The sequence below is a fragment of the Cyprinodon tularosa genome, unplaced genomic scaffold (assembly GCF_016077235.1).
Source record: "Cyprinodon tularosa strain WSP-4 unplaced genomic scaffold, ASM1607723v1 ctg229, whole genome shotgun sequence".
In the NCBI taxonomy this organism is placed as follows: Eukaryota; Metazoa; Chordata; class Actinopteri; order Cyprinodontiformes; family Cyprinodontidae; genus Cyprinodon; species Cyprinodon tularosa.
The window spans coordinates 184,469-211,059 of NW_024038856.1; the positions used below are offsets into that span (position 1 = coordinate 184,469).

The 26,591-nt window shown below is 41.6% G+C and overlaps 1 protein-coding gene across 8 annotated transcripts in view; it reads right to left on the reverse strand.

Moving 5' to 3' along the window:
• The window catches only part of arap3 (ArfGAP with RhoGAP domain, ankyrin repeat and PH domain 3), a 31,003-nt gene extending 4,614 nt beyond the window's left edge, over positions 1-26,389 (reverse strand). The window contains exons 1-23 of one of the 8 annotated variants that reach the window (XM_038286686.1): positions 26,330-26,385; positions 19,444-19,592; positions 17,233-17,395; positions 16,233-17,162; positions 10,212-10,252; positions 9,931-10,013; positions 9,788-9,855; positions 9,113-9,352; positions 8,369-8,438; positions 8,136-8,256; positions 6,098-6,282; positions 5,678-5,784; positions 5,396-5,595; positions 4,585-4,670; positions 4,219-4,401; positions 3,901-4,033; positions 2,960-3,064; positions 2,665-2,821; positions 2,487-2,589; positions 1,982-2,180; positions 1,829-1,892; positions 1,571-1,734; positions 1,267-1,479 (exon numbers count right to left, since the gene is read on the reverse strand). In XM_038286686.1, coding sequence (XP_038142614.1) covers positions 1,267-1,479; positions 1,571-1,734; positions 1,829-1,892; positions 1,982-2,180; positions 2,487-2,589; positions 2,665-2,821; positions 2,960-3,064; positions 3,901-4,033; positions 4,219-4,401; positions 4,585-4,670; positions 5,396-5,595; positions 5,678-5,784; positions 6,098-6,282; positions 8,136-8,256; positions 8,369-8,438; positions 9,113-9,352; positions 9,788-9,855; positions 9,931-10,013; positions 10,212-10,252; positions 16,233-17,162; positions 17,233-17,327 — 3,547 coding nt within the window. In that variant the 5' untranslated portion in view covers positions 17,328-17,395; positions 19,444-19,592; positions 26,330-26,385. Of the gene's footprint in view, positions 1-1,266; positions 1,480-1,570; positions 1,735-1,828; positions 1,893-1,981; positions 2,181-2,486; positions 2,590-2,664; positions 2,822-2,959; positions 3,065-3,900; positions 4,034-4,218; positions 4,402-4,584; positions 4,671-5,395; positions 5,596-5,677; positions 5,785-6,097; positions 6,283-8,135; positions 8,257-8,368; positions 8,439-9,112; positions 9,353-9,787; positions 9,856-9,930; positions 10,014-10,211; positions 10,253-16,232; positions 17,163-17,232; positions 17,396-19,443; positions 19,647-20,132; positions 20,241-26,329 lie in introns of those variants that run through there. The other 7 variants (XM_038286687.1, XM_038286688.1, XM_038286693.1 and 4 more) reach the window with 7 other exon arrangements.
• Between the last annotated feature and the right edge of the window lie 202 nt (positions 26,390-26,591).

The window sequence follows — 26,591 nt, forward strand, 5'->3', positions numbered from 1 at the left end:
TTTCCCACTTTAGCTGGTTCTGCTCAAATTCAACGTCCACAATTACCAGTTATAAGCAATGAGAGCATTTGGATCCCTTGGTATGGCAGTGGAACATGGCGGCAGTGAGCAGACGGCACAGTGGCAAAATTTTATTCAGTCAATTAGCAGAAACCGCATCCATACTTTTAAGTCGAATCACCAAAGACACAAAGCTATGTTTCCTCAAGGGTGCAATACGTAAAAAAACATCTAGCGTTTCAAATCGGAACCATACAGAAAACAGATGACGTACCCTTTGGGAAGGGTCATGCAGGATCATGCAGGCTGCTAAATTACAAGAGATGAGGATGTAGCAGCACAGCTAAATATAAGATGACGGATAAAGACTATCCAGCCAAAGTAAGAATTTGTATGAATGCTTTTGAAGGTATTGTTGAGGCTATTTCTGGTCTGCTTCTGTATTTTACAGGGTGCTGCTCTTTTGCCAGAACAAGATACCAAATATAGGGCTCGGTTTATGCAACCTCGGGAACTATGAATGGCTCAGGAACCAGGATGTGAACACTAGCTACACATTGCACTATAGTCGTTCCAGACCATACCATGAGGTTAGATAGGAAATAAACTTGACTGGAGCAAGGTTGATGGAGAGGACGAGTTGTTTACAGGGAATTTTACCTTTTTAACAATCCCTGTACATTTTTCTTTTTCCTCTTAAGATCTCACAAAATCTTGTTATTTTTTAGTTTATAGGTCAGTATATTACCAATAGCACACAATAGATATAACTACTGAAATATCTGGAAGTCAAAAAATGAAAAGTGAAGTGGTTTCAACAGTTTTCAAATCAGCTTAAGTTATCTTGTTTTGAATTGGGTGTTTAACACTGGCTCTATATATGTTTCCTGGAGCTCCTCTGGGCTTTGTACTGCAGAGGAGCAGAGAAGAACTGGACACAGTGAAAAGGAGAAGTTTGCAGCACAGTGTAGACAGATGCTGTGCACATTCGGGGTTAATGTCATTCATTTCTGAGTGATTGAAGAATTGTCCATTCAACCCAGAGCAGAGAAACAGTTGGAAAGAGCTGGGAAATCGTAAGATCTGCTGGTCCAATACAGAACATTATGCAGCTCAGGTATGGTCCTGCTATGTACCATAATCTTGAGCAAAGTTCTTCAAAACAGAACCAGAATCTACAAAACTAAATTCTGCAGAAATTCTGAAAACATAGCTCTAGTTAGAGCAGAAACCTAAGGGCAGGGCTGTTTTCAGAACTGGACTCACTTGCAGCCTCTTGCCACACTGGGTGTAGCTCAGCCATGAAAATCGGGTCATCGATTTCTCTGAAGAACCTCTTCAGCACGTCAGTAACATCCTCAATGAAATGGTCACCGATCCGCAGTTTAACATTCCTAGCGTCTTTCCGGAACTCGTCCATCAGCAGCCGGATCCTGGACTTGGCTCCATTCTTCCTGTAGATCCCCTCATGGCCCAGACCTGCAGTGGACCAGAACTATGGGCTCAAAGGTCCTTCGGTCTCTGACTCTGAGCTGTTCAGATGGAGCATAACTCTCTGGGAGTTCCTCACCATACTGCGTGGTGAAGGCGATGCAGCTGTCCACAATGATGGGAATGTCGCTCCGGCTCATCTGCTGCTCCCGCAGAGCATTCCCTTTTCCGCCGGCTGCTCGCTGGATGTCCGAGTACCACAAAGGAAAGTCTGTGCGCCCCACACCCTGCAGGTGGAGAGTCCTAAACACGAGGAAAGCCCAATCATAAAGTTAAAGGCAACCAGAACCAAAACCAAACAAACACTACGGTAGAGCTGGGACTCATCATGCCTCACCTTCCCTTCTCCACCAGAACCAGAATCTCTTTCTTCTCGTGATTCTCATTCTCTGAAGTGATACCTGCAGCACAAAAAATACACAGCCTCACAGAAACCACTCAGAACCTCAGCGTGACGGATCAGAACCAGGCCCCTGACTAGTAGACTGACTGAGTTCCTGCAGCCGGTTTAGGTTGATGATGTCCTCAGCCGCTCCGTCGTTCCGGGGGCAGATGAAAAGGTTCGACTTCTGCAGGACGAAGTAGGCTTCTTTCCACTGTTGAGGATCCAACATGGCTCGGTACCGCAGGAGCCCAACCCGCTCAAACTCCCGGGTCAGCAGGCAATGACAGCTGAGCGGCGTGGCAGCCTGCCAGACCACAGTAGAACAGCAGGTTTAGAAAGGTCAATTCTGTCATCTGTTCAGAGCAGATACGATCATTTTTTTTTTTAATATGACCCATTTTTATTTTTAAATCCTTCTTTCCTGATTGTTTGTACAGATTTAAATTCATTATTAATAATTCATATATAATATAATTCATATTTAACATATAAAAAGCTAATAATGAAATACTACAATATAATTCCATTAAAAAAAAGATTGGAAGATCAACATCAGAAAAATAAGCTCAGTGTTTGTCCTGGTACAGAACCAGAACCTAGAGACTAGGACCTGTCCAATGGCTTTAGTCCAGCTGTGCAGCGCATCGGCTGTCTCCAACCCAAACAGGAACAGCTTCTCTGATGCCACATATACCTCAAAGGTGTAGCGGAACCTGCAGAACATACAGAACAGAACCTTTAGATTCAGACGGACACCTGAAGGTGGCGCCATGCAGCTAAACACCAACCTGTCAATGAATCCGTTGTTGTTGCTTGCTGCGTCAGGTCGACTGACCCCCAGGCACACAATGTCCTTGACATTGATCTGCAGGCAGGGGTCCGCCGAGTGTTCTGACTCATACAGAACCAGAGACTGATCAACGGAGCACCAGAACTTCTGGAAGTCTGAAGGAACAATAGGATTGATTCGGGTTCAGACTAAGCTTCCTTTATTAGACAAACTTGCTTCCCTCATGTCATATTGGACATGATCCAGACTGGCCCAGTAGTTTATTTCAATTTGTTCTGAAGAACCTATCCCACCTTCCCGGGTTTTCCTGGACAGTGTTCCTTTGCTGAGTGAAGAGGCCTTGTAGAGGAAACCAGAGTGAAGGATGGGCTGCATGATCTCATCATAAACGCTGGGGTCTGCAAGACGACCAGAACCAGAATTAAACAAAACACAGAACTGAGACAAAACATCAGGAGATTTTCCTTCATTAGCTGTCAATCACAATTAGTGAACTAAAACTTCCTGCTACTAACTGCTGACCTGGAGTCTGCCTAGAGTTTCCCAGGAGAACCTTATGAGGAGTCAGGGTCAGCAGTGTCTCCATATGCAAGTTTTTCATCACCTTGAATGCTAATTGTGGACAATAGTGGTTTCTAAACTTTCTGCTATGTGAAACAAATCCCCCTAGTTCAAAGTATTGAGATGCCACATACATTTATAAGCAATGTTTGTTCCTTACTTTTGCATCAAAAGCTTTGGTCTAGAAAATGGGTTTTATTCCAATCCAAGAACCAAGACTTTTCCTCAATAACCCTGGCTGTTTTATGAATAAACACAAGTCCGTTTTGGAGTAGAAAGTTGCTGGGTTTGTAGGCTGTTGTACAGAGGTGTATTACACCACTAACAAAATGTAACTACAGCTCCCAGCATACATTGTCACAGTCCCCAGCGTGCCTTGCAGCTCTGACATCACAGCACAGGTGATAAAAGCAAGTAGAAGCTCTGGCTTCTTTTGCAGCCAGTGAAGCTTGGAAGACTGAAGATAAAAAGATTAGGTCAGAATTTTTAATTGATTTTGGAATAATTTGAGAATCCTCAGAAATCTGCTGGTGCTTTATTTTACAGTGACAGTCCGAAACACAGCTTCTGATTCTGTCTGAGATCAAATCAGATGACCTGCAAAACCATCAGCTGGTTTTCCTCTGCAGCTTCAGAGACCAAACTGAACTCACGGTACCAGGAGGGTCCTCACCTGATGGGCTCAGGTGCTCCAGGCAATGCTGCTGCTGACGATGGTCCGAGTCGGCGGCGAGCCGAGCGGCCTCTGAGAAAATCTGAGTGACAGTTTTCAGGAGAGTCTGTTCAGAGACGGAGGAGCAGAGGACCTGTGGGACAAAGGAAGGACCAATGGTTTGATTCTGCTCCCAGAGGTTGTGTGAGGTGTTTACTGAGGTTGGACAAACGGCAGTTGTGGTCAGAAGACCATTCAGTTTTTAAAGGTTAAACAATGCATTTCTTGTGAGTGTAAGTAAAGGAAACCGGTGTCATATCATAATCCCATAGATCGGACCTTAAGGAGCTCCTCCTGACTGTTGAATGCTGGGTGGGCCAGACGGAACCGACCCTCTCTGTACTTCTGGCTGATGAACTCCCTTCTCTGCTCCGGTGTAGCGTCACAGTCTAACTCCTCAGACACAGAGAGGTGGGCCGCCCAGAAGTCGTTGGCCCGGTCGTTACCCAGCATGATGAACAGCTGACAAATGAATAAACACAAAGTTAGACTTTATTCTGAGTCAGAAATGCTCAGAACCGTCAGAGCAACCCGATAATCTGGTTTCAGCTGTACACTGTAATAATGGATCATAGACAGATTTAAAACTACCAGATGTTAGAACTCAGTTGGGATGGATGGAGTGAGGGATGGATTCATTCTTACCTGAACAATCTCATTGCTCCAAACACTGGTGTCAAGTTTGAGACTTTGGACTTTAGAAACCATTGTCCCCAAACCTCTGTGCTGCCCTGCACATACAGAGACACAGAGCGTTGTTTGAAATGAAAATCAGAGTTCAATACCTGCAGCAGGTACTAGGTGTAAAACACACAAAGATCACACTGGGTTTAAAGGATGTTCTCCTGACTGAGGCTTCATGAACTTTACTTCCTGTGTCTGAGAGCAGCTAAACCTACATTCAGAGCGACAGTTACACCTGCAGGGGTTCATGCCTGCACATGTCTGTCAAGGTTCACCTTTGCTGTTGAGGACAAACCAACCTTAAGAGTAAAAACATCTCATGTTGTAACACCATTGTTTTGGGTCAGAGCCCAGCTGTGGTTGCTATCCCCTCGCCAGTCGTTATCCAGCATGTTTCAATAATTAATTTGAACCCATGCTGCTGATTTCAGAGCAGTTTCATGTGGTAATGGCTGTTTGGTCGGCCTAAGTCCGTTGGAGTCGGATCAGAAACTCCGGTAATAAAGCCCTGATGTAATCAGGGATTTGATTCTCTGCAGCTTCTAACAGCAGGAACCTTTAAATATTCAAAATCCTGTAAACTCAGCAGCTCCATCAGATGTTCTACAGGTTCCCCAGTCTCTCTTTGATATTGCTAAGATTTGATCTCACCCATGAGGCCTTTAGAGTAGTATAAAGACAGACACAGACATTTATTCTGTTTGACTACACAACCAAGATGATCTGAAAAACGTTCTGCTGCAGGCCATAAACTGACCCTTACTTGTCCTACCTGCACAGTTCTTACAGATGACCACGCAGAGATTGATGGAGGCCCAGTCCGGGTTCAGGGCCTTACAGTCAGCACACATCCTGTTTGATCGATTTGACCAGATCTTCTCAGCTACCTCATAATCGGATAGAGTCTCTGCAATCACCTCCTGCAAAGCCTCCATCCAGTCCCGCTTCTCCCGGTCTGACTCAGCCGTGAAGCTGAGGAAAAAAAGACAGAGATTCTGTTGTGACCATCAGAATTTCTCCATAATCTCTGCAGAGCTGAGGGGAGATCACCAACCTAAAGGTTTTGTAGGGAGTGATGAGGTCAAAGCTCCTGTGCTTTCCGTCTCGGATCGTTGCACCGCGGGCTTCGATCACAGTGATACCAATTCCGTTTCGGAAGCACTGCAGCCAGAGAGACAGGATCAGAACCGACTTCCTCTGGTACTGCTGTTTGGTACTGACAGGCCCACAGAGCCACACTAAACTGAATCTCATGACCTGAACCTCCTGATTACAGATGAATTATTGGTCCTGATCTAAAACATCAATAGCAGCTGCAGAGCCACATAAACCTCTTCAACCGTTTCCGTCTCAAATTATTAGATTATTAATGAACATGAATTTTATCTGCAGAACTCTGAACTCAGGAGATTGGTGAGCTTATAACACTTCCCTCCTGTTTGCTTTAATTCCCCCTTCCTGTCAGAGCACTCACCTGCTCGCTCTTGTAGAGCCAGATTTGGTCTGTGTTAATGGCAGCATAAACTTTGGATTTTGTTCCTTTGAGCTCTAGGACACCATGTTTCTGGCAGTGAGATCCGGGTCCAAAGCGGCGCCGACCAAACACCTGATGATCTCTGACGTGTTCCTGTAGAGTGGCAACCCAGCGCCGCCTCAGCACTGCCACACAGCAAAGAAGCAGTCATCACCGCGGAAACGGCAGCATCAGAAACACATGGCTAATCCAATTCTCCTGAATAAAACTGATCAGTTCACATCAAAAGCTTTCCCTCATATTTCCAAGCTCTGCTCTAAATGGTCAAAAAAGTTTTGGGCTAAAAGCATTTGTCAGAAATCTTCATCCACCATGCCAGAGAGGAAGTTCAGGTTTCCTATTATTATTTTGATCAGGATGTTCTTTCAGATCCAGCAAAGTGATGTCATACCTGAGTAAGTTTGTCTAACTGTTTGGACCTATGAGATTGGAGTCTTTTCTACTTTTTTCCGAAATCTAAAATTCTCCTTAAACTTCATTATTTACTACAACAGAGATAGATAAGCATGCCTCAGCTTTGTGAAGCAAAAGGGCGTTTGAGCATCACATTTATTCAGCCACCACTGGCCAACAGAGAACTGGGAGATCTCTGATTCTAGATTGTATGAGACCAATGGCTCTGTTCAGGTGGCTTGTTTTATTTTTCAAACGGTCAATAACATTTTGGAATTTCACTTGGGTCTCTGAGGCTACCACATACAACAGTAGACACATCCCATCGCCCCCTCCTTTCTGTCTCTGACAACAGACTGAGGCCCTGCGTACTCTACATAGCTTGTAAAAAGGAGTGAGGGAGACGATCAAGAGGAAAGGAGGTCTAGATAGGAAAAAGGTAAAAATAATAGAGAAAATAGATGCAAGGTGCGGTAAATTAATGTTGTAGAGAAGAGGATTAGAAATAAACACTAGTGGTAATGAGTGAAAATTCTAGTATAGCATATTCAGCACATCTAGCTTAACAAAGAAGTTAACAAATAAGGAGAGCACTGACTTAATAAATCCAATTCCATCATCCCTAACATTATCCTTTGTAGAATCACATTTTAGAATGTGATTAAAGAACACTCTGAAAAGAAAATCACTTTAATGCTACAAAGTCCAAGAATTCAGACTATGTATATTTTAAAAACCTCAATACCTAAAAATAAATGGAATCCTTATGTTTTTTTTTATTTACCTTTATTTCATCAGGTCAAATAAAGTCACAGTTAAGAACACATTTTTTTGTTATATAAATATTGCCTGAGCATGTAAAGAGCAAATTATTCAATTGGATTTGTTGGGTAATTCTAGGTGGCTTTTCAAAGAGTGGGTCGAAGAGAAAGCAGAGTCAGTATAATGAGCAGCACTGGTGCTGGGAGGAGGTGAAAAGCAGCAGAAAGGAGTCAGCAGGAAACTTCTGGTTTATTCTCAAAGCACAAAACTATTGTGCATTTTAAGAATTTGAACAAACTTTGCAAATTTTGCAATACAAACTAACCATTAATAAGTATAAAACAGATGAATGAAAAACCAATACCCAAAAAAATACTGGGAGTTGCACAAGTCATAATCTAAATTTAGATGAAAATGGTATGTATTGCACATAGAAGAAAGAGAGAGAGGAGTGGGAAAGAAGCAGCACTCAGAGCTGTCCTGGGTGGTGGAAAAGGATAATGGGATTAATTCAAGTTCAACAACCTCATAGTAAAAGAGATGAAGCTGTGGTGAAACCTTGCTGTTTTGATTCACAGATTGTAAAGTTTCTTCCCTCACCTAAGAGGCAAGAATAGTTAATCAGTTTAGTAATAGATAGCATCTTTTGTGACATTCTACTTCAGATCAAATGGTGTAGCAATTATTTTATAGTCTTTGCTTTTAGGAAAATTAAGTGTGTGATGACCTGAGTATTTAAAAAAAGTTCCTGGCCTAAATATGTTTTATCTTCTGCAAACCGGGGGGAGAACATCCTTAAAGAGGAATTTTTGCTTATGTTCACCCTCATTATCGGTCCGAAACACAAATATCCTGTGACTCGTCACTATCTCAAACTTGTTGTCTTTGGCTGGGCGGGCCATCTGGATGGCAGCCAATGGGATTACTCCTTTAGGGTAGACATCCTGAGGGAACACATAGATGGCAGGTCAAGTGTTTAATACCCAAGGCAGTGCAAAAGGAAATCTGAAGCTGTTGGCCTGAAGCTGTAGAACAGAAACATAGAGGTCTTCTAACCTTTTCACTGCCGAAGTACATCAGGTTCTTCCCGTCAAACTTCACAAAGCGCTTCTGGAAAACGTAATTCCTAAATAATAAAAACACGGATTAAAGACATGATCTAAACCTGACGTTCCAGTGCCTGCTCTCATCCATTCCAACATGTCTTCCTTCAAAGCCTGAAGTTAGGAAAAGAGCGTGAAGAGGAAAGGACAAACACACCGAGTGGAGGAGGAAGAAGAGGAGGAAGAAAGGATGAAGAAGAGCCAGCTCCATAGGCAGGAGGAGACACAGGGAGGAGCAAAGAGGAGGAGACGCAGCACAACAGCCACCGCTGGCCTGCGGGCCCTGAAGACAGAGAAAAAGCTGTAAAGCCAGGTGAGGAAATCAAACGCACTGCCAGTTTAAACTGATCAAACAAAGCCCAGTTTACTCTGCAGTGCAGATCAAACACACTTTTACAGTAAAACAAGCTCCCCCTTGTTTAACCTGCTATAAAATAATCACCCTATCAGGTTTAGACATAGTTCCTCTAATGTTTGATATACTGTACAGTAGGTGTTAAATCAGTGTAAAAAGTACCAATATTGGACACATCTCTAACTTAACCTGCTTTATTAATCAAACTGACAGTCGAACACCCCTGCTGCTTCATCCAGATATGTAAATAAAAGGCCTTCTGCTGTATGCAGTAACTCCCAGACCCTTATTTGGCAGAAAAACTGAATCCAACATGCCCTTAAAAAAAAAAATGAAACGCACCCCTGTGGTGACAACTTGTCCAGCCAGCCACTAATAATGGGCGGGGCTCTTTCAGTTAACGATGTGTAGCTGGCGTAGGGGGAGATGGTCAGGTCATCGTCAGCCTCAGGGGGAAAAGTGTGGGGGGGCAGAGAAGACCAGCGAAGAGAGGGCGGAGCTTCGCCGACAGTGCTGTAACCCTGAGAATCTCCTGAGTGAAATGCCTGCGACAGACGCTTTGTCCAGGAAAACTTATGACACCTGGAGAAAGAAAGAAAAGTCTTTATAAAGGCAGAGAGATTCTGGGTGTCCATCCATCCATCTGCAGTTTCATATTTTAAATTTAGAAGGTACATTTAGGAAGAACCCAAGTAAACTGGAATATTAGAACTGCATGAAGTAGATTTGAGTAAAAATCTAAATCTTCTGAGTGGAGAACCTCAGGGCTCTATGCTCAGCCCATTTGAATGTTTATGGTTCTCAGTTTCCTGGTAATCTAGAATAGAAATCCAAGCCGATGATTTAGAAGTTTTTTTAAATCTGCAGAATTTATATCTGATTGACTTTAATTGGCTGATATTAAATCCCAAACATCAGTGTTCTGGTAAACCACAAAAAGTAGTCTAACAGAAGCTGCTTCTGTTAACACAATCTACTTTATGTTCAGTTCATCCTCCTGAAAGTTGTGCTATTTACCCATGATCCTCGGTTGGTCTCCCTTCCTCTATTCTGGTTTCTCTGCCATCTGATCGGCTTTGATCGCTCTGCAGAGCAAATGGGTCAGTCAGACCATTTCTGTCCAGTATGATGCAAAAAGGTCAGTGTTTGTTGGGTCTCACCTCAGAGGCAGTTGGGGATCTTCTGGTCTGGAAGACAGCCTCGCAATATGGACTAATCTCCTCTTCTGGGTCATCTGTGGAGGCTGGAAACCAGAAAGAAAGGATTTAATTAACATTCTGATGGATCAGTCAGAACCATAGCAGGCTAGATTTACTAGTAAAGGAAATCACTTTAAAATCTGACCTTTACTGTTTAGTTTCAATCTTCTCAGAGTGATTTTAATCAGAAAGACCCAACCAAAGAACAGAATGTTCCATATTAAAATCAAGTCTGGACTCACCTCTGGCTGATCCTGAAGAGTTGTTACTCAAAGTGCTGCCGCTGAAAACCCAGACATCAACAGTCAACAAGACCCACTTCAGAGGTTGGAAACAGACCAATAAATAATTAATAATACTATTATTAGTATTACTACTACAATCCCTACAATATTTGCCTTGTTGTACTCATTTAATGCTTTTGTTATTTGACTTTATGTTGCAAAACATAGATTTTAAAATATCAAACCAGCAATGAATATAGAAATTTAGTTAAAGATTCCAGATAACTATAATATTTGTGACAGGTCAAAAGTATGTACAAGTCTATCAGGGGTTATTTTAAGTTATTTATAGTAGGGCTGCAACTAAATAATTATTTTGCAAATCGATTAATCTGTCAATTATTTTTTCGATTAATCAATTAATAATCAAATGGCCAAAGGTTCCTTAAAGAAGATTTTTTACAAAATCAAACCAGGTGAAACCAAACCTTTTCCACTTGAAGAGTTCTGGATAGAGCATACTGACAGACGAAAACAATTTTTCACCTTAAATGCAAAATATTTATATATACTTTTTTTTTACAATTTTGAAATAATTACTGCTCTAAGTGGGTTGCTCTGTCAGCTAAAGGCATATTTTACAGTATCTGTACGGCAGTTAACAATTAATCGATTACTAAATTATTTCAATAATTGATTAATCACAATTAATCCAATTAATTGTTTCAGCCCTAACTTACAGATCCTTCAAGAGTGTCTAAGGTTTCCACACTTGTTGAAATTAAAAAAAGATTTGAATAAGATAATTATTCTCCACATTACTGCAAGGAGAAAACAGCCATCCAACTTTCCTTAGGCTACATCCACACAAAGTCAAACATGGTAACCAATAACCGCCCGAAGCTGTTAAAGCTGTAATAGGCCTTGCAATACTTGCCATGCCAATGGACTGCTGCTGGCGCTGCCATACAGGCAAAGAGGGTAGAATAAAAAGGTAGGATGTAACTAATGAAATGAGAAAAGGCTATAGTGTGTACCAAGGGCCGAACAGCAACAAGTGGTAAGTGAAAAAGATAGGGCCTTAAACTCACCCTGAAAGCCAGCTAGGTGGTAACAAGAGCTGTTAATTGTAGTAAATTTGTATAGCATGCTGCCACACCTTCCCCAACAATGTTTGCCAACGGCATGCACATCATACTCACACCACTGCTTTTATAAGTAAAAGACTATTTGAACCATTGTATTTTAATGATTATCAGAGGGCTTTTTATAAAATTTGCCAAAGTCATTTATTTAATCGAGGTGGGTGGAAAGTAAAACAATAATTGTGCGTGTTTTTGCATCATTCCTCATAACAATCCTTGATGTTACACATTTGTTAATTTGCCACACCAGGGGCACAGTTTAGTAATCCATCCGCAAAGATTCCAAAACAAAGCACAGTTTAGTAACTACAAAAGCTTTTCATATCTTGTTTACAACCAGCAAGTTAACGGTAAGAACATCTCGATTAAAGGAACTTTTCTTACCTGTGGATTGGTTTTTTACCAACATCCTGCAATCTCCAATATATGTCATCCACACTTTATCCTCTAAAGGCAGACTTTTTACTTCTGTTTTTTTTTTTATTATTATTAAAGGGGCAGTACTATGAGTTTCCCAGACATATATTTCAATTCTATGCCAAAATCAAGTAACTATGTACTATTCAGTTGTTTAAAAAACATTATTTATAATTTAAAAAATTGGACTTTGCATCATAGGGTGATGCGAGTGAAATGGCCAATTTGAGAGTTTGCACCATATTACTTACAGAACAAGCCTATAACTTTCCTGTGTGTTAAACTCAGTACTTTATAATGCCACCTTCAGTAGCAGTTTCAGCTGCAGGTCTCTCTGGATCAGTCTCTTTGTGTTCACTTCATCCTGTTACAGGGATCTCTGTCAATTCCTGCAAGGCAATTGTTTAGGTCTAGGCTAGGCCATTCCAAGGGGGATAAAGGGTTCACCAGAAACCACTGGACTGTTTCTCTAGCGGTCCACTTAGTCTTTGCCAAAGTGAAAAAAAACCTGTCTCAGTTTTAAATCGCACAGACATTCTCGCACCTAGGGGTGAGTAATGGCATGAGTGTTGCGATATGATACATGTCACAATATTGGGTCACAATACCATATCACAATATTGCAGCATCATTATATATTGTGATATTTTCCCCAGCTATCAAAATTAAATGTATAAAAAAGCAAGTGATGTATATGTTCATCAGAAGATGTTGATAATTTAGTTATTATGGTATCCAATGTTGTTTGGGGTTCTAGTCCTCGTCTTCCACTGTGACTGCCTCACCTACAGATATGTTGTTAAAATTGCTCTACAGTGCTATCTGCCAGAGTGGCAGTGCAGAGGACCCCTGTTTCCTCTTTGTTTTAGGTAAAATGGGTTGCTTTAAAAAAAATCCATACTAGGAATTGAAAGATCGATATTATATCAGTCAGATGAAAATCATGATATATCCCCAAAGTAATTTTTTCCTACATCCCTACTTTATAGCATGATGTTACCACCACCATGGAGGTGATGGGATGTGTTGAATTTGCAGCAAACATAGCTTCTTCCTTGATTCTGTTCAGAGCATTTTCCCCGATATATTTGGGGAATTTAAAAATTTGTTTTTTTTCCATGTACCAAGTAAAGTTTTTTATTTTGCCACGCTTGAGGCTTTTGCGTATGGCTTATTGTGGTTGTATCAGCAAATCCTCCAGTCTCTGTAGCTTGTTGAGGGTTACCTTTAGTCTCTGTGCTAACTGTTGTGAAAGGAGAAGTCCGGTCATATTCAGAATTTAAACTTCTGAATATGATTTAAATAAGATTTAAATAAGAAATTATTACATACTGTTGTGTTCTAAATTAAGAGTAATTTCATTTCAATGTGCTTTACCAGAGACATCCATGTTTGCCAAAGAACACTACTGCCACCTACTGGTTTGTGACGTCACGGTGCGGTATTGGCTGTTGATCAAGTCCCAAAGCTGTATCTGTTGTTTGTCAGAACGCCCTATTATGCTATCTTTAGGGCTGAAACGATTCATCGAGTAACTCGAGTAACTCGATTACAAAAAATCCTCGAGGAAATGTATCTGCCTCGAAGCTTCGCTAAATTTATTGTATTGTAATAAGCAATGCTGTTAAATACGCAGCACACTGGTCTAGCCGGAGGGTTTCTGTGTTGCACAACCCTACCACTTCCGTTAGCGCCTGGAGCGCTTGTGCTAAGTTTGTAGCTATGGAGGGAACCGGAGAAAGCTCAGAAGGAGAACCCCGAAAGCGACAAAAAATGTCCAAAGTTTGGGAACATTTTAGGCTAAACAGAAAGGACAACACAGCGCAATGCATCCACTGCAAAGCAGAATTGGCGTACCATAAAAGCACGACATCAATGTTGCAGCATCTGAAGAGAAAACACCCGCTACATGCATCCAACTCGTACACGGTTGCCAACAGGTAACGTTTATGTTCTCTTTGCTAACTACGTTGTGTGATAATCTGCCATGTTATAGATGTAAATTGAGGCACATTATTTTGCTAACGTTACATCTAATCATAGCGGTTACTTAACCGGGTGTAGTGTAAATTGTATGTGAGGGTGGAACTGAGAGAAATTATGCAGGACTTAATGTAAGTTTGTTAATAAAAATATGCAGCAACAGATTACAGGCATAAGCTGAAAAGCATTTATTTATTGGTGTCTTTCCATCCTGAAAAGTTACAGTCTTTTCTTCTCGCTACTGTTATGTATGAATTAGAAATTTTTGATTAACATTTTTTGTAGTAATTCTATATTTGTTTATACCTAAGCAATCAAGAATAAATAATAGCATCGTTTTAATAAAAATAGCAAAATTTTTGCATTTTATCATGACTAGTTAAGGCTGCAGAACTCTGTACAAACTCAAACCTTTACATTTAGACATTTTTATAAGCATATTTATGAGCCTGCCACTTTATTATTTGAATATAATTTAATATCTTATAACTTTTCTTCAGGTTAAAGCAAACTGCTGTTACAAGTAAACTTTCTAAACTACAAACAATTAACTGTTAGGGATGCTCAAAAAGGAGATATTGGACTGATCTGGACTAACTGGTGTTATTGCAGATTTGCCAATAGTTTATTTTATACATTTTTTTTATCCGATTACTCGATTAATCGTAAGAATAATCGATAGATTACTCGATTACTAAAATATTCGTTTACAACAGCCCTAGCTATCTTCAAAACATTGTTCTTTGAAATGTTGGCTACATATTACGTGTTTTTTCTCATACCCTCCCTCTTCAAGTTGGCAATCCAACAACGAACCCATCCTTGGAGGATCATGAATTGGAAAGGTGAAAAATCACGTTTTTTTCACTTTTACCGGCAAAAATGGCCAGTCCCAGACGCAATGATCGAAACGAAAATTATAATTTTTTAACTAATTAACGCTAAATTCATTAAATAACTAAAAACAAATAAATTTTAGGTTTAGATAATGATCCATTGATTATTCCTTAATGACTAGACTTGTCTTTTTATGCCTTTCATGCCCAATCTGTAAATTTTACAGGGTGCCCCTCTCTTACCATGTGCATTCCATCTAAAAATGATGGGTTAGATGGACAACATCATAGAGTTGTTTTATGACCCCAATTTTGTCCCTGACTTGTATGGCGAGATCCTTGATCTTTATCAAATGATTCCTCTTGCTTTGAAAAAAAGGTGTGTTAATACTAACAGATCATGTTAGTTAACACAGTCTCATTTATCTTTGTGTTTTGTTCTCCATCACAAAAAAAGCCAGTTTAGTCAGTGCAGTGCAGCTACGCAGCGCTTCAGCATGACAGAGAACCCTCCTTCATTGTCTGCCAGAGATATAGATCAAGTCTATTTTGTAAGGATAAAGCAAAAGAATTACATACATTTCTAAAGATGAGAACCAGACAGAAAATCAGATACAAAAGTAAAGCAGATCCTCCAGATTACAAGGTATTTAGTCAATGTGAACCTGGGGTCACGCTTTCTTTTCATTATTTATGGGAGTCTTGAGGGTTGGATGTGCATCAAATATTTTAGTGGTTTCATAGCAAGGGATGCATTAGCAAAATGATATTTTTTTTCTTTCCTGGTCTTTTTTATAGTTTTTCTTAAATATAGATTTCTTATTGACTCTGCCTAATGTACAATTTAAAAATCTAAATTTCGGTAAGATGGTACCAAAATATGTTAAAAAAATTAAATAAAATAATGGGAGTGAATTCCTTTGAAAAACTCATTAAATACTACATGTTATGACAAAATACTGAAAATATTTCAAATGTTATTCATTCATAATTTCAATTAGACAATGATCAGGGGATATTTTAACAATATTTAGATCAAGCCAGAGTTTTTCTGTACTTTAAATATTTAGTAGGTCAATGGACACAGAATGAAAGATCACAAATTACTTTATTTTTACCTACTTCAAAGTTCTGCAGAAGGTTGTAGCCAATTGATTACTAAGCTACCCTGGATTAAACCAATTTAAAATTTACAGTTTAATTTCATCCACTGTAGTCTCAATGATTCCTTCTTTTTCACCTTATCAGGGTAAACTGGATTAGATTTATTGTAAGCGATGAAAGATCATTATTTTTTAATATTGAAACCGGTGTACCCCAAGCCTCAGCACTTGGCCCATTTCTGTTTATTTAACTATATAAATAATTTTCTGTATGTGTGTTCTAGTTTTTAGATATAAGATATATATCTAGATTTAGATTTAAGATTTAGATCTATGATTAAAGGCATATTTGGATTAAAGATTTACATTTAGATATATGATGTAGATATATATTTAACACATAAATATCAATATAATTTAGTCGTGGATTTAATACCAATATGTAGCATATTTACGACAGTGAATGAATGTGAGGACAGTATGCTTGGTAACAGAAATGTTGCTATTTTTACACTCAGTACCCTATATTTTAAACCCTGAATCATGCAGACCTACCTGTTCCGGTCCAGGTTCCCCCCAGAGTTCTTGTTCTGGTTCCGATCCAGGTTTCTGGGCGGTGTCGGGGGACCTGCCTGTTGACAACTGTAACTCCTTCCTCCACTGATGGCAGCAGAGCTCGGAGAGGTGCCCCAGTAAATCTCATTAGAGACCATCTCCATGCTACCCCCTCTGGGAGAAACTGAGGATCCAGAGAGTCTGATTCCTTCCAGACTTCCAGGGCGACCTGGAATAGAGGATAACAGTCTCCTCTCTGTAGAGGAGGAGGAGGGCGATGTCACAGAGGCACCAGTGCTGCGGTTCAGCCTTGGGGGAACAGGAGGTACTGACCCAACAGCATCGGAAAGAGAAAGACTGCGACTGGGCCTAGTTCTGCCAACTTGGCTGGGTCTCCTGCTTTCTGAAGATGTGGGAGCTGCTTCTGAAGTGGGACTGCTAGCAGGTTTGGATGTGGCCTCAATGATCTGACCCTTACCAGGCAAGGCCTCTGTAGTCAGATCCTCCAGCACAGTGAAGCATATGGACTCCTGTGACATCCTCCTAGGTGATGATCCTGCAGAGTCTGCTGGAGGACTGAATTGAACAGGCGCCGTCCTGCGGCGGTTGAACACAGTCCTTGGTTTAGGAACTGGTTTCATAGCTGCTCTGTCTGGGTTCATCAACCTACATTCAGTGTTGGGGCTGTTTCCAGGTCCACCTGACTGCTGAAGTGATGCAGTGTTGTTTCCTCCCTCTGAGAAGTCAGATGGAAGATCTGCCATCTGACTGGCTCGTTGACCTTGTCTCCTCTGGATGTGGTTGACCAATCGCAGGATTCTCTTCCTGTGTCCTGTGGCTGTTACGCCCAAACTGACCAAGGCGTCATGGTCCAGGTGGGAGAAGTCTCTGGCCAATAGGAGGCCGGCTTGGCGGAAGGTGTGTAGGTACCTGCATAGAGTTCATACCAAAGCATAAGGTTACATGACTAATTACATGATGCTGTAGATGTTGATCTCACCTCTCCAGATGAATGGCTGCCAGAAACGTCTCAACCGCTGTACTTCCATCCAGGGAGGCCATGACGACCAACGTGGCGTCTGAATCGGGCTTCATCTCCTCCACCTGAAGGAAGCTCTGCGGCCATCACGGACCTACAGCTGGGCCAAATGGCAGACAGTCATCTGCAGGAGACAGACATGGAAAGGAGAACGTGATCTGAGGAATCTCAATCCCTAACATCAGGCTCTGTGTCAACAAATGGAACTAATAGTTCTGTTTTCTATAGAAGATCTACTGCCCATAGCTGATTTCGAACTAACGTGAAGTAACAACAGTGATTAATCGTGTAACATCAGTATTAACAATGGTAAAGATATGAGAACATAGAAGCACCCTGTCGACATTTAAAGCTATGCCTACAACTTTGCTTTTTTTAAAAATAAATCTTATAGTTACAATGGTTAAATGACACTGAACTATCTCTGTAGTTATACTGTTATAGGCCTGGGGTGCTGGAAGACATAAACACTGTGTTTCTTTCTACATTCTACTTCTGTCCTCCAATATTGCATAATTTGTTGCTTCAACCTTTGATTTTATGTTCTCTCTGCTTTTACATTTATAGTAGCTCCATCTGGGCTGAATCTTTTAAACTGTGAGACTGTCCTGGAAAACATCAGCTCAGTTTAATTTACTTACTTCATATAATAGATCCTATAGTTGATCATGTTCTTCAGAGTTTAGTCCTGTCTCTCTCTTATACATAGTTATTAACTCATCTTTTACTGTGATTAACTGTATGCACTCTCTTTCAACCTCCTGACATAAAAACTTCCTCAGAGGTCATCTGCTTAACTCTACATGTATGCTGAGTAGGTGGGATTGCTGCAACCTGAACAATACAAGTCTAGCTACTGTACATGCACATACTGAGTGAGTGAATTATGCAAGTCAATGACTTGATGCAATTTGCTGGGTTTCCTTGGATGTACAACTTTTTAATCAGTCTATATGTACATTTTTATTAATCCACTGTGTGCACTTTGATGACATTTGATGTAAACTGGTGCAACAAATAAACTACAGAGGCATTTGGGAAGCTTGTTCCCTGAGTACAGTCTGCAGGTTTGAACGGTTTGAGGTACCTGGAGTTTCCAAACACCAGTAACCTTAGTGAGGTAAGACATGTCCCACCCAAAAGGAAGTCAGAGGACCTTCAGCAGAACATTCCATGTCCGTTCATCCAGGAGTGGCTGAGTTGAAATGCCCCCCCACCCCCCGCCCAAACACACAGATACAGCTTTTCCTTTGTAAGCTCCCCACCCTTCAGCTCAAAGCAACATCCTCAGCTGTGGCACTCCCTGCATCCTGTAGGCCTGTGTGTATATGTGTGTATTTGAAGCCGAGGGAGAAAACATTTTTCATATTTTACCAGTTAAGAGAGAATTATTGTAAAATTAGGAAAGTTTTCTGGTCCTCAACATTTTTTTTTTGCACTATAGGTCAGAGAAAGCTCCTTAGCAACTATTAAAAACACAAATTTGGCTAAGTGTGTGTGTGTGTGTGTGTGTGTGTGTGTGTGTGTGTGTGTGTGTGTGTGTGTGTGTGTGTGTGTGTGTGTGTGTGTGTGTGTGTGTGTGTGTGTGTGTGTGTGTGTGTGTGTGTGGGTGCTCCAGGCTCATTTTCCCATAATGTAGTATATTTACATTGTGAACATTGTAGAATAATTCCCAACATAGCTGTGGGGTCTTACAACATAACTGAAAGCTGACATAAGGACATTAGTCACAATAAATCCTTGTTTATCCTGGTCCATCAGTGTTGGCTGTGTGCCGTTATTTTATAAATATTTGTAAGAGCCAAATTGGTGAAGCCCTTCTCCCTAGAATACGAAAGACCTTCACAGAGTCATGCAGAACTATGAAATGGAATAAAAATTATCCATCACTTTTTAAAATCTCTATTAGCCAGAAGTTTTAAAGGATTATTCAACACCAATTCAGTACTCTGGAGAACCAACTTTAGCTGCAGATCCAGCTGAGAGACTTATTGGGATAAGGAATGAAACGCTGAACCAGTTAATTCTATAGTCCCACAAATAAAGAGAAGAACCTCTCAGTCTATCATGAGTTTTGTTCTACGCCACTAGCAGATGTTCCCTGTTAGCAGACCTGACATCTCACATCACTGTTCTTCCTTCATAAAAATCATCCTCTCGTATGAGTCTGACCTGCAGATGATGCCTTCTCCATGCCTCAAAAAAAGCCCTCGATCCTAAGGCTGACGGTCTCTCTCCATCAGAACCTCCTGTTCTTCCTGCGTCTCATTCCAGCTGAACCATGGAAGCTTCTCAGTAGTAAAGAGAAGAACTCTGAAGTTCTAGAACAGCGGGAGAGGAGTTACAGAACGAAAGTGAACAGACGTCAGAACAATGAGAACCAAAATATCCACCACAGAGGTCGGCAGTGTCCAGCGGGAAGAATAAAGGCCAAGGAGGAAGTGAGTCACAGCAGCTTCCTCCCCTCAACCTTTTCCTCCAGACTGCAGCTGCTGCATACAAAAAAAGACTCCTGCTCTTATCCCGGATCAGCCAGAACCTTGGCAGAGCTGCAGTGTTTTAGGTAGGTTCTACACCTGCGGGTTCCGCATGAACTCACCTACACAGGTGCACACAAGAAGCACACAGAACATTCAAGAGATGGGATTTATCGCCGAAGGGACAACAAAATCTACTGTAAGGAATTTGTTTAGAACCTGAATGCTTCCTCTGAATCTCACTGGGCCACAACATCTGACCTGTCTGGGCCTGCAGAACCAAACAAGAACCCCTGAGATCCATGGAGGACAGGAAGTCTGGTCTAAAAGAGGAGCAGAGGAAGTCTGCTGCAGCTTCATTCTCTGTTAGTCAGAGATGCTCACCGGACAAGCTGAGTCAACCCCTTCCTCAGTCCAAGCAGGAAAACAGAACCTCTACTCTGAGTGTCTGGCCGAGTCCGTCCTGAGGGTTTAATGCAGGAGGAGAGAAAGTGACCGGTCAGCAGGAACGTTCAAGAACCTCGGCAGGAAGTCGGTGAGAGCCGCAGATAAAGAGTGAGGCGAGGAAACACAGCAGGAGGATATGGCACTCCCATCCGACTTCCAGTTTACACACGCAGCTTGGAGAGGGACTACTGGGAGGGATCGGATCAGGAATGAGGGCCTGACATACACACCAAGAGTCCAAAATACAGTCTAAGAGCCCAAAATACAGAGTAACGGCCAAACTTAGCCTCAAATACAGACCAGGGGCCTAAACAACAAACTGAGGGACTAACAGATGGCTGAAACTCAGAGCTGATGGCAACAAAATACTGGGTAAGGTCAAAGTTAGCACCAAGGACCGAAAATAAAGACCTAAATTAAATAAGACTTAAAGGCTTAGGGTCCAACATTCATATTGAGAGCCAGAGACAGAATTTAGAGAAAAGGCCTGAAATACAGAATAAGGGCCTTAAATACAAACAAATATATCCAAGATAGCAGGACAAGTCACTTTATCTTTGCCTCTTGTGTTCACTGTTTTAAACCCTTTGAGAAGTCTCTTCAGTGTTTTTAATTTATGTCTGCGTATTACATGTACATTTTTGGCCACTGCCTTTAGCAAAATGTAATCACGGTTACATAAAGCAATAATGATTCTTCATTATAGGCTACAAAATAAAGGCATTTTCTTTAGTCTCCCTAATGTCATTCCTAGCAGTTTCTAGAACATGTTCAGAGATCCTGAAGAAAGGCGAAGCTGACATTCATTAGCCTCATTGGAGCATTTTTTTGAGCAGCTTATCTAGGTCCGGACAGTCCTGCTCAGAATCCAGGGAGGAAGCTGGTCCTACTGGTTAAATGATGATGCAACAGGACTCTTTCTAGAACATTTACCTCACCTCCTTACTAGCTATTGATAAACCATCAGGATAAGGCATTAACTCAGTCAGTTCAGTTTCTCCACATGTTGTTCTTTTCTGGTACCATTACTGTCGACTTAGAAGCTGTTTACAGAGGAGAGCGTTCCTGAAACTGACCTTCTCAGACCTTCTCTTTCATCCAATCTCTCCACCTTTCATTTTGAGCAGCTCCTAGATAGAAAATCAAATATGCAATGAAGGAAAGCTGCAGCTTTTCTGTCTCGATGTTTCCAAAATTCCACATAACCAAGCTTTGTTCGTTCCACCTGGGTTGTGGCTATCTGAACCCAGAAATACTTATCTATCGGGGTTTGGATATTACTGTTGATGATGCCGTCCTGAGCCAGATTTTTGAACGACTTCTACGTAGGACTTTCAAGTCCTGAATTCAATCACCAACTAGAAACTGCCTGTTAATCACAATAACCTCTTCTGATGCATCTGTAGTATTATACTCTGCAATGTTGTAAGATGCTATGTGGATCATCAATCAGGAGATCCTAGATGTTACGATTCAACAAACCGATTCTTTACATTGGAAAAAATTAGATAAATAACCACTCCAACCTGGGCTGCCCCAAGTAGAACAGCATCTGGGAGCCATTATCCTCAGAACAGCTGTTTTCCTAAGGTCAGAGGTCATTACTGTTATTATTACAAAGCTTTATATAAAAAGGGAGGATGTACAGCCAAAACATGTTGTCATGAAGGCGAATTTCTACCTTTAGAGCGTTAAGCAAATACCAACCGATGATCCCTAATATTTTGAGGAAAATATTCTGCCTGACAAGATGACATTGAGTCAAACACAGTGGTGGAGGAGTGACAGTCTCTATATCACCTCGCTACGCCTCGTTTTGTGGCGGCCTAGTCAAAGTCTGGACGTAAACATGCTTTAGATGTAGCAGCTGTGAATAAATCAATCAAAGTTCCTCCACAGCGTTGTTAAATACTTTATACCAGTTATGATTTACTGCTGCAAAGAGAGGAACAAACCACTTACTGGGTTTAGGGTGGAATACTTTTTCAAACAGAACCATGTTTATACATTTTTTAACTGATTTCAATTCTGTTTATTTATTTATATTTGTGTTGATACCATTTGGTAAATGTTTTTATCTAAAGTGACTTACAGACGTGGATATAACAATGTTCTTAATAAAGTTATCTTTGTTTTCATATGTAATTGAACACAGCAGCAGCTCTGCAGTCCAATACCAGAGGAATTAGGACAGAATGAGGGACAGAATATCCATGATGAAACCTTCCAGCCCATGTTCCCTGCTCCAGGAGATGAAGATGGCTACAGAGCTTTATCTTGTTGGCTCTCAGTGACAGGAACCGTAGCTTGTGTCCAGGTCTCAGAATAAAGGAGAGGCATTCCGTTCATTCCTTCTGTTCTCTCCAACTCCTCCCTTATCTGAGAGCCGTTGTTAAGATCAGCGCTGTAAATCAGCAGCAGAACAAAACACAGGATACAGCTGCCGCAGAGGAAACAGAGCCCGTCAGGACGTCCTCCACACTGTCACCACGGAGACGTCTTCATCCACCCTCACACTGAAACCTGCAGAGTCCCTGATCTGATCTGACTGATTTAATCAGGATCAGAACTACTGCTTTATCAGCATGGAGATTCACAGAGATTCCTCAACAAGTCCTGACTGTTGTCTGACCCAAAATATGATGTCTGGTTTCAGAAAGGTTGTTACTTTGACTCCATCTTTGGGGGATGTTTAGGTGTTCTTATGACCCCGCCCACTTAGATGTTACTCTGACTGGGATGGCATCACAAACAAAAAATGCAATCAGTGAACCACTGCAACATTTCTATACAAGAATGATCAAATCATTGAGACAATAAACGATTGAGAGTTTGTCTGGGTTTTTTTCTCTTCACCTCAGGTTTATGTTTGCATCAAATCAAACCCTATTTGAAAGTCTTAAAAACCAGACAACTGGTGGTAAAGCAGCTTTCCTTAAAATTGAGGTTCTAGGTCTTCAGCTAGTTGAATGCAAACAAACAAATTCCAGTTCCTGGCTGCTATAGTTGTAGTCAAGACAACAAAAACCAAGACCTGATATGGTCTTGATCTTGTCTTGGTTTCTACCTCTTCTTGGTACCGCTTGGTCCCGGTTGCTGTGGTCTTGACTACAACAATGCTGGATGTACACTTGGATATCTGGAGCCCTGAACTGGTCTGAAGAGCGATCTAGAAATTCAGCGTGGAGGAAAGGACAGAGAGGGAAGCAGAGCACAACAACCAGATTGTTCCATGGGGAACAGAGAGGTGATTGTTCCTGACTGTGACTGGAGCCACACGCTGATGCTCACTGGGAGGGCTGGGACAGAGCAGGCTGCCTGTCTGTCAGAACCATGGGCTGCAGCTTTAAGAACCATCAAATGCTGCTTTCAAAATCATCAACTGCAGCTTTCAAAACCATCAACTGCTGCGTTCAAAACCATCAACTAATGCGTTTAGGACCATCACCTGCTGCTTTCAAAATTATCACCTGCAGCTTTCAAAACCATCAAGTGCTGCGTTCAAAATCATCAACTGCTGTGTTCAAAACCATCAAGTGCTGCGTTCAAATCATCAAGTGCTGTGTTCAAAACCATCAAGTGCTGCGTTCAAAATCATCAACTACTGCGTTCAAAACAATCAACTGCTACGTTCAAAACCATCAACTGCTACGTTCAAAACCATCAACTGCTACGTTCAAAACTATCAACTGCTGTTTTCAAAACCATCAACTGTAGCTTTTAGAACCATCAACTGCTGCGTTCAAAACCATCAATTGCTGCGTTCAAAACCATCAACTACTGCATTTAAAACCATCAACTGCTGCGTTCAGGTCAATCACGTGCTGCATTCAGGACCATCAACTGATGCATTCAAAACCATCATCTGCTACATTCAGGACCATCAACTGCTACGTTCAGGACATTCAACTGCTGCGTTCAAAACCATCAACTGCTGCATTCAGGACCATCAACTGATGCATTCAAAACCATCATCTGCTGCATTCAGGACCATCAACTGCTGCGTTCAAAATCATCAACTGCTGCGTTCAGGACCATCAACTGCTGCGTTCAGAACCATCAACTGCTGCGACTGATGTGTTCAAAACCATCAACTGCTGCGTTCAAAACCATCAACTGCTACAATCAGCACAATCCACTGCTACAATCAGCACAATCAACTGCTACGTTCAGGACCATCAACTGCTGTGTTCAAAACCATCAACTGCTGCATTCAGGACCATCAACTGTTGCGTTCAGGACCATAAACTGCTGCGTTCAGGAAAATCAACTGCTGCGTTCAAAATCACCAAGTGCTGTGTTCAAAACCATCAAGTGCTGCGTTCAAAATCATCAAGTGCTGCGTTCAAAATCATCAACTACTGCGTTCAAAATCATCAACTACTGCGTTCAAAATCATCAACTACTGCGTTCAAAACCATCAACTGCTACAATCAGCACAATCAACTGCTACGTTCAGGACCATCAACTGCTGTGTTCAAAACCATCAACTGCTACGTTCAAAACCATCATCTGCTGCGTTCAGGACCATCAACTGCTGTGTTCAAAACCATCAACTGCTGTGTTCAAAACCATCAAGTGCTGCGTTCAAAATCATCAACTATTGCGTTCAAAACCATCAAGTGCTACGTTCAAAACCATCAACTGCTATGTTCAAAACCATCAACTGCTGTTTTCAAAACACATCAACTGTAGCTTTTAGAACCATCAACTGCTGCGTTCAAAACCATCAATTGCTGCTTTCAAAACCATCAATTGCTGCGTTCAAAACCATCAACTACTGCTTTCAAAAACATCAACTGCTACGTTCAGGACCATCAACTGCTACGTTCAGGACATTCAACTGCTGCGTTCAAAACCATCAACTGCTGCATTCAGGACCATCAACTGATGCATTCAAAACCATCATCTGCTGCGTTCAGGACCATCAACTGCTGAGTTCAAAATCATCAACTGCTGCGTTCAGGACCATCAACTGCTGCGTTCAAAATCATCAACTGCTGCGTTCAAAATCATCAACTGCTGCGTTCAGAACCATCAACTGCTGCGACTGATGCGTTCAAAACCATCAACTGCTGCGTTCAAAACCATCAACTGCTACAATCAGCACAATCAACTGCTACGTTCAGGACCATCAACAGCTGTGTTCAAAACCATCAACTGCTACGTTCAAAACCATCATCTGCTGCGTTCAGGACCATTGACTGCTGCGTTCTAAGCCATCATCTGCTGCGTTCAGGACCATCATCTGCCGCATTCAGGACCATCATCTGCTGCGTTCAAAACCATCATCTGCTGTGTTCAAAATTATCAATTACTGCTTTCAGAATCGTCAATTGCAACATTCAAAAAGTATTCATCTTGAGTCACTCAGAGGGCTGAATCCTTCCTGCAGTTTTTGGACCTCTTTTAGGAAGCTTCTGCTGGTTCCCTGACCTAACAAACAAAAGCCTGGATCCAATGACCCACAGACCAGCAGCACCTCCTTTAATCTAAATGCAGCATTTAAAGCTTATGCTCAGATTGTGAAGAGGTGGGTCTTGGTTTGTTCAGACCTGAATCCTTTTCAGAACCTTATCAGAAACTGTAATAAACAAGTGGAAGCAAGAAACCCAGACAGTACATGAACCATCAGATCACCGGTTTAATCTTCTTCAAACATACACTTCATCATCATCATCATCATCATCATCCCTCTTCCACCACCAGAGGCGATGTACTGACAACAAACACAGGCTAATCCAAATAAAATTTAATTCTTTGAAAACTGCTCTGCAGTGGGTTATCTGTCCTCCTGCTCCATCTCTCCCTTAGAGCAGCTGAAGGTGTTCACTTGTCCTGGTTCTCCAGTTACCGGGTCGTTACAGGTCATTCCAAGTTTGTGACAGGTCTATCAGAACCAGTCTACCTTTTTCAGGCTGCGTTTAATATATTTACTCTATTCTTCGTTTCTCTGTTCCTTCACCCAGTAAGGAACAACAGACACTGGATGATATTGTCTTCCTCCATGTGTCCATCAGGCCCAAACAGGACCATGGGCTGCAGGACAGAAACCGGTTTAATCTGCAGCCTCCTGCCGCTGCAGGTCTCCAGACCTCTCCCAGTATCACTAAACTGGTTCAGAACTTTCTCACCTTTGATCCGGTCTGTTCTGGGATCCGGTTCAATCCGGCTCCTCTTCTTGGTTTGGTTCCGCTTTAATGTTTGAATTTGTTGTCCCGGTAAATCTGGCAGTTAAACCCTGAGTCTCGCTATCTCGAACTGGAAACTCTGGGAGGAGAATCCCCGCTGTGACTGGAGAGAACCTACACCGTGATTTAGGCCGGGTGTAGCTTCCGGTAGCTTTCAAAATAAAAAACTACCTGGAGCGAAACTGTGTCCTACTTCCGGTTGAGA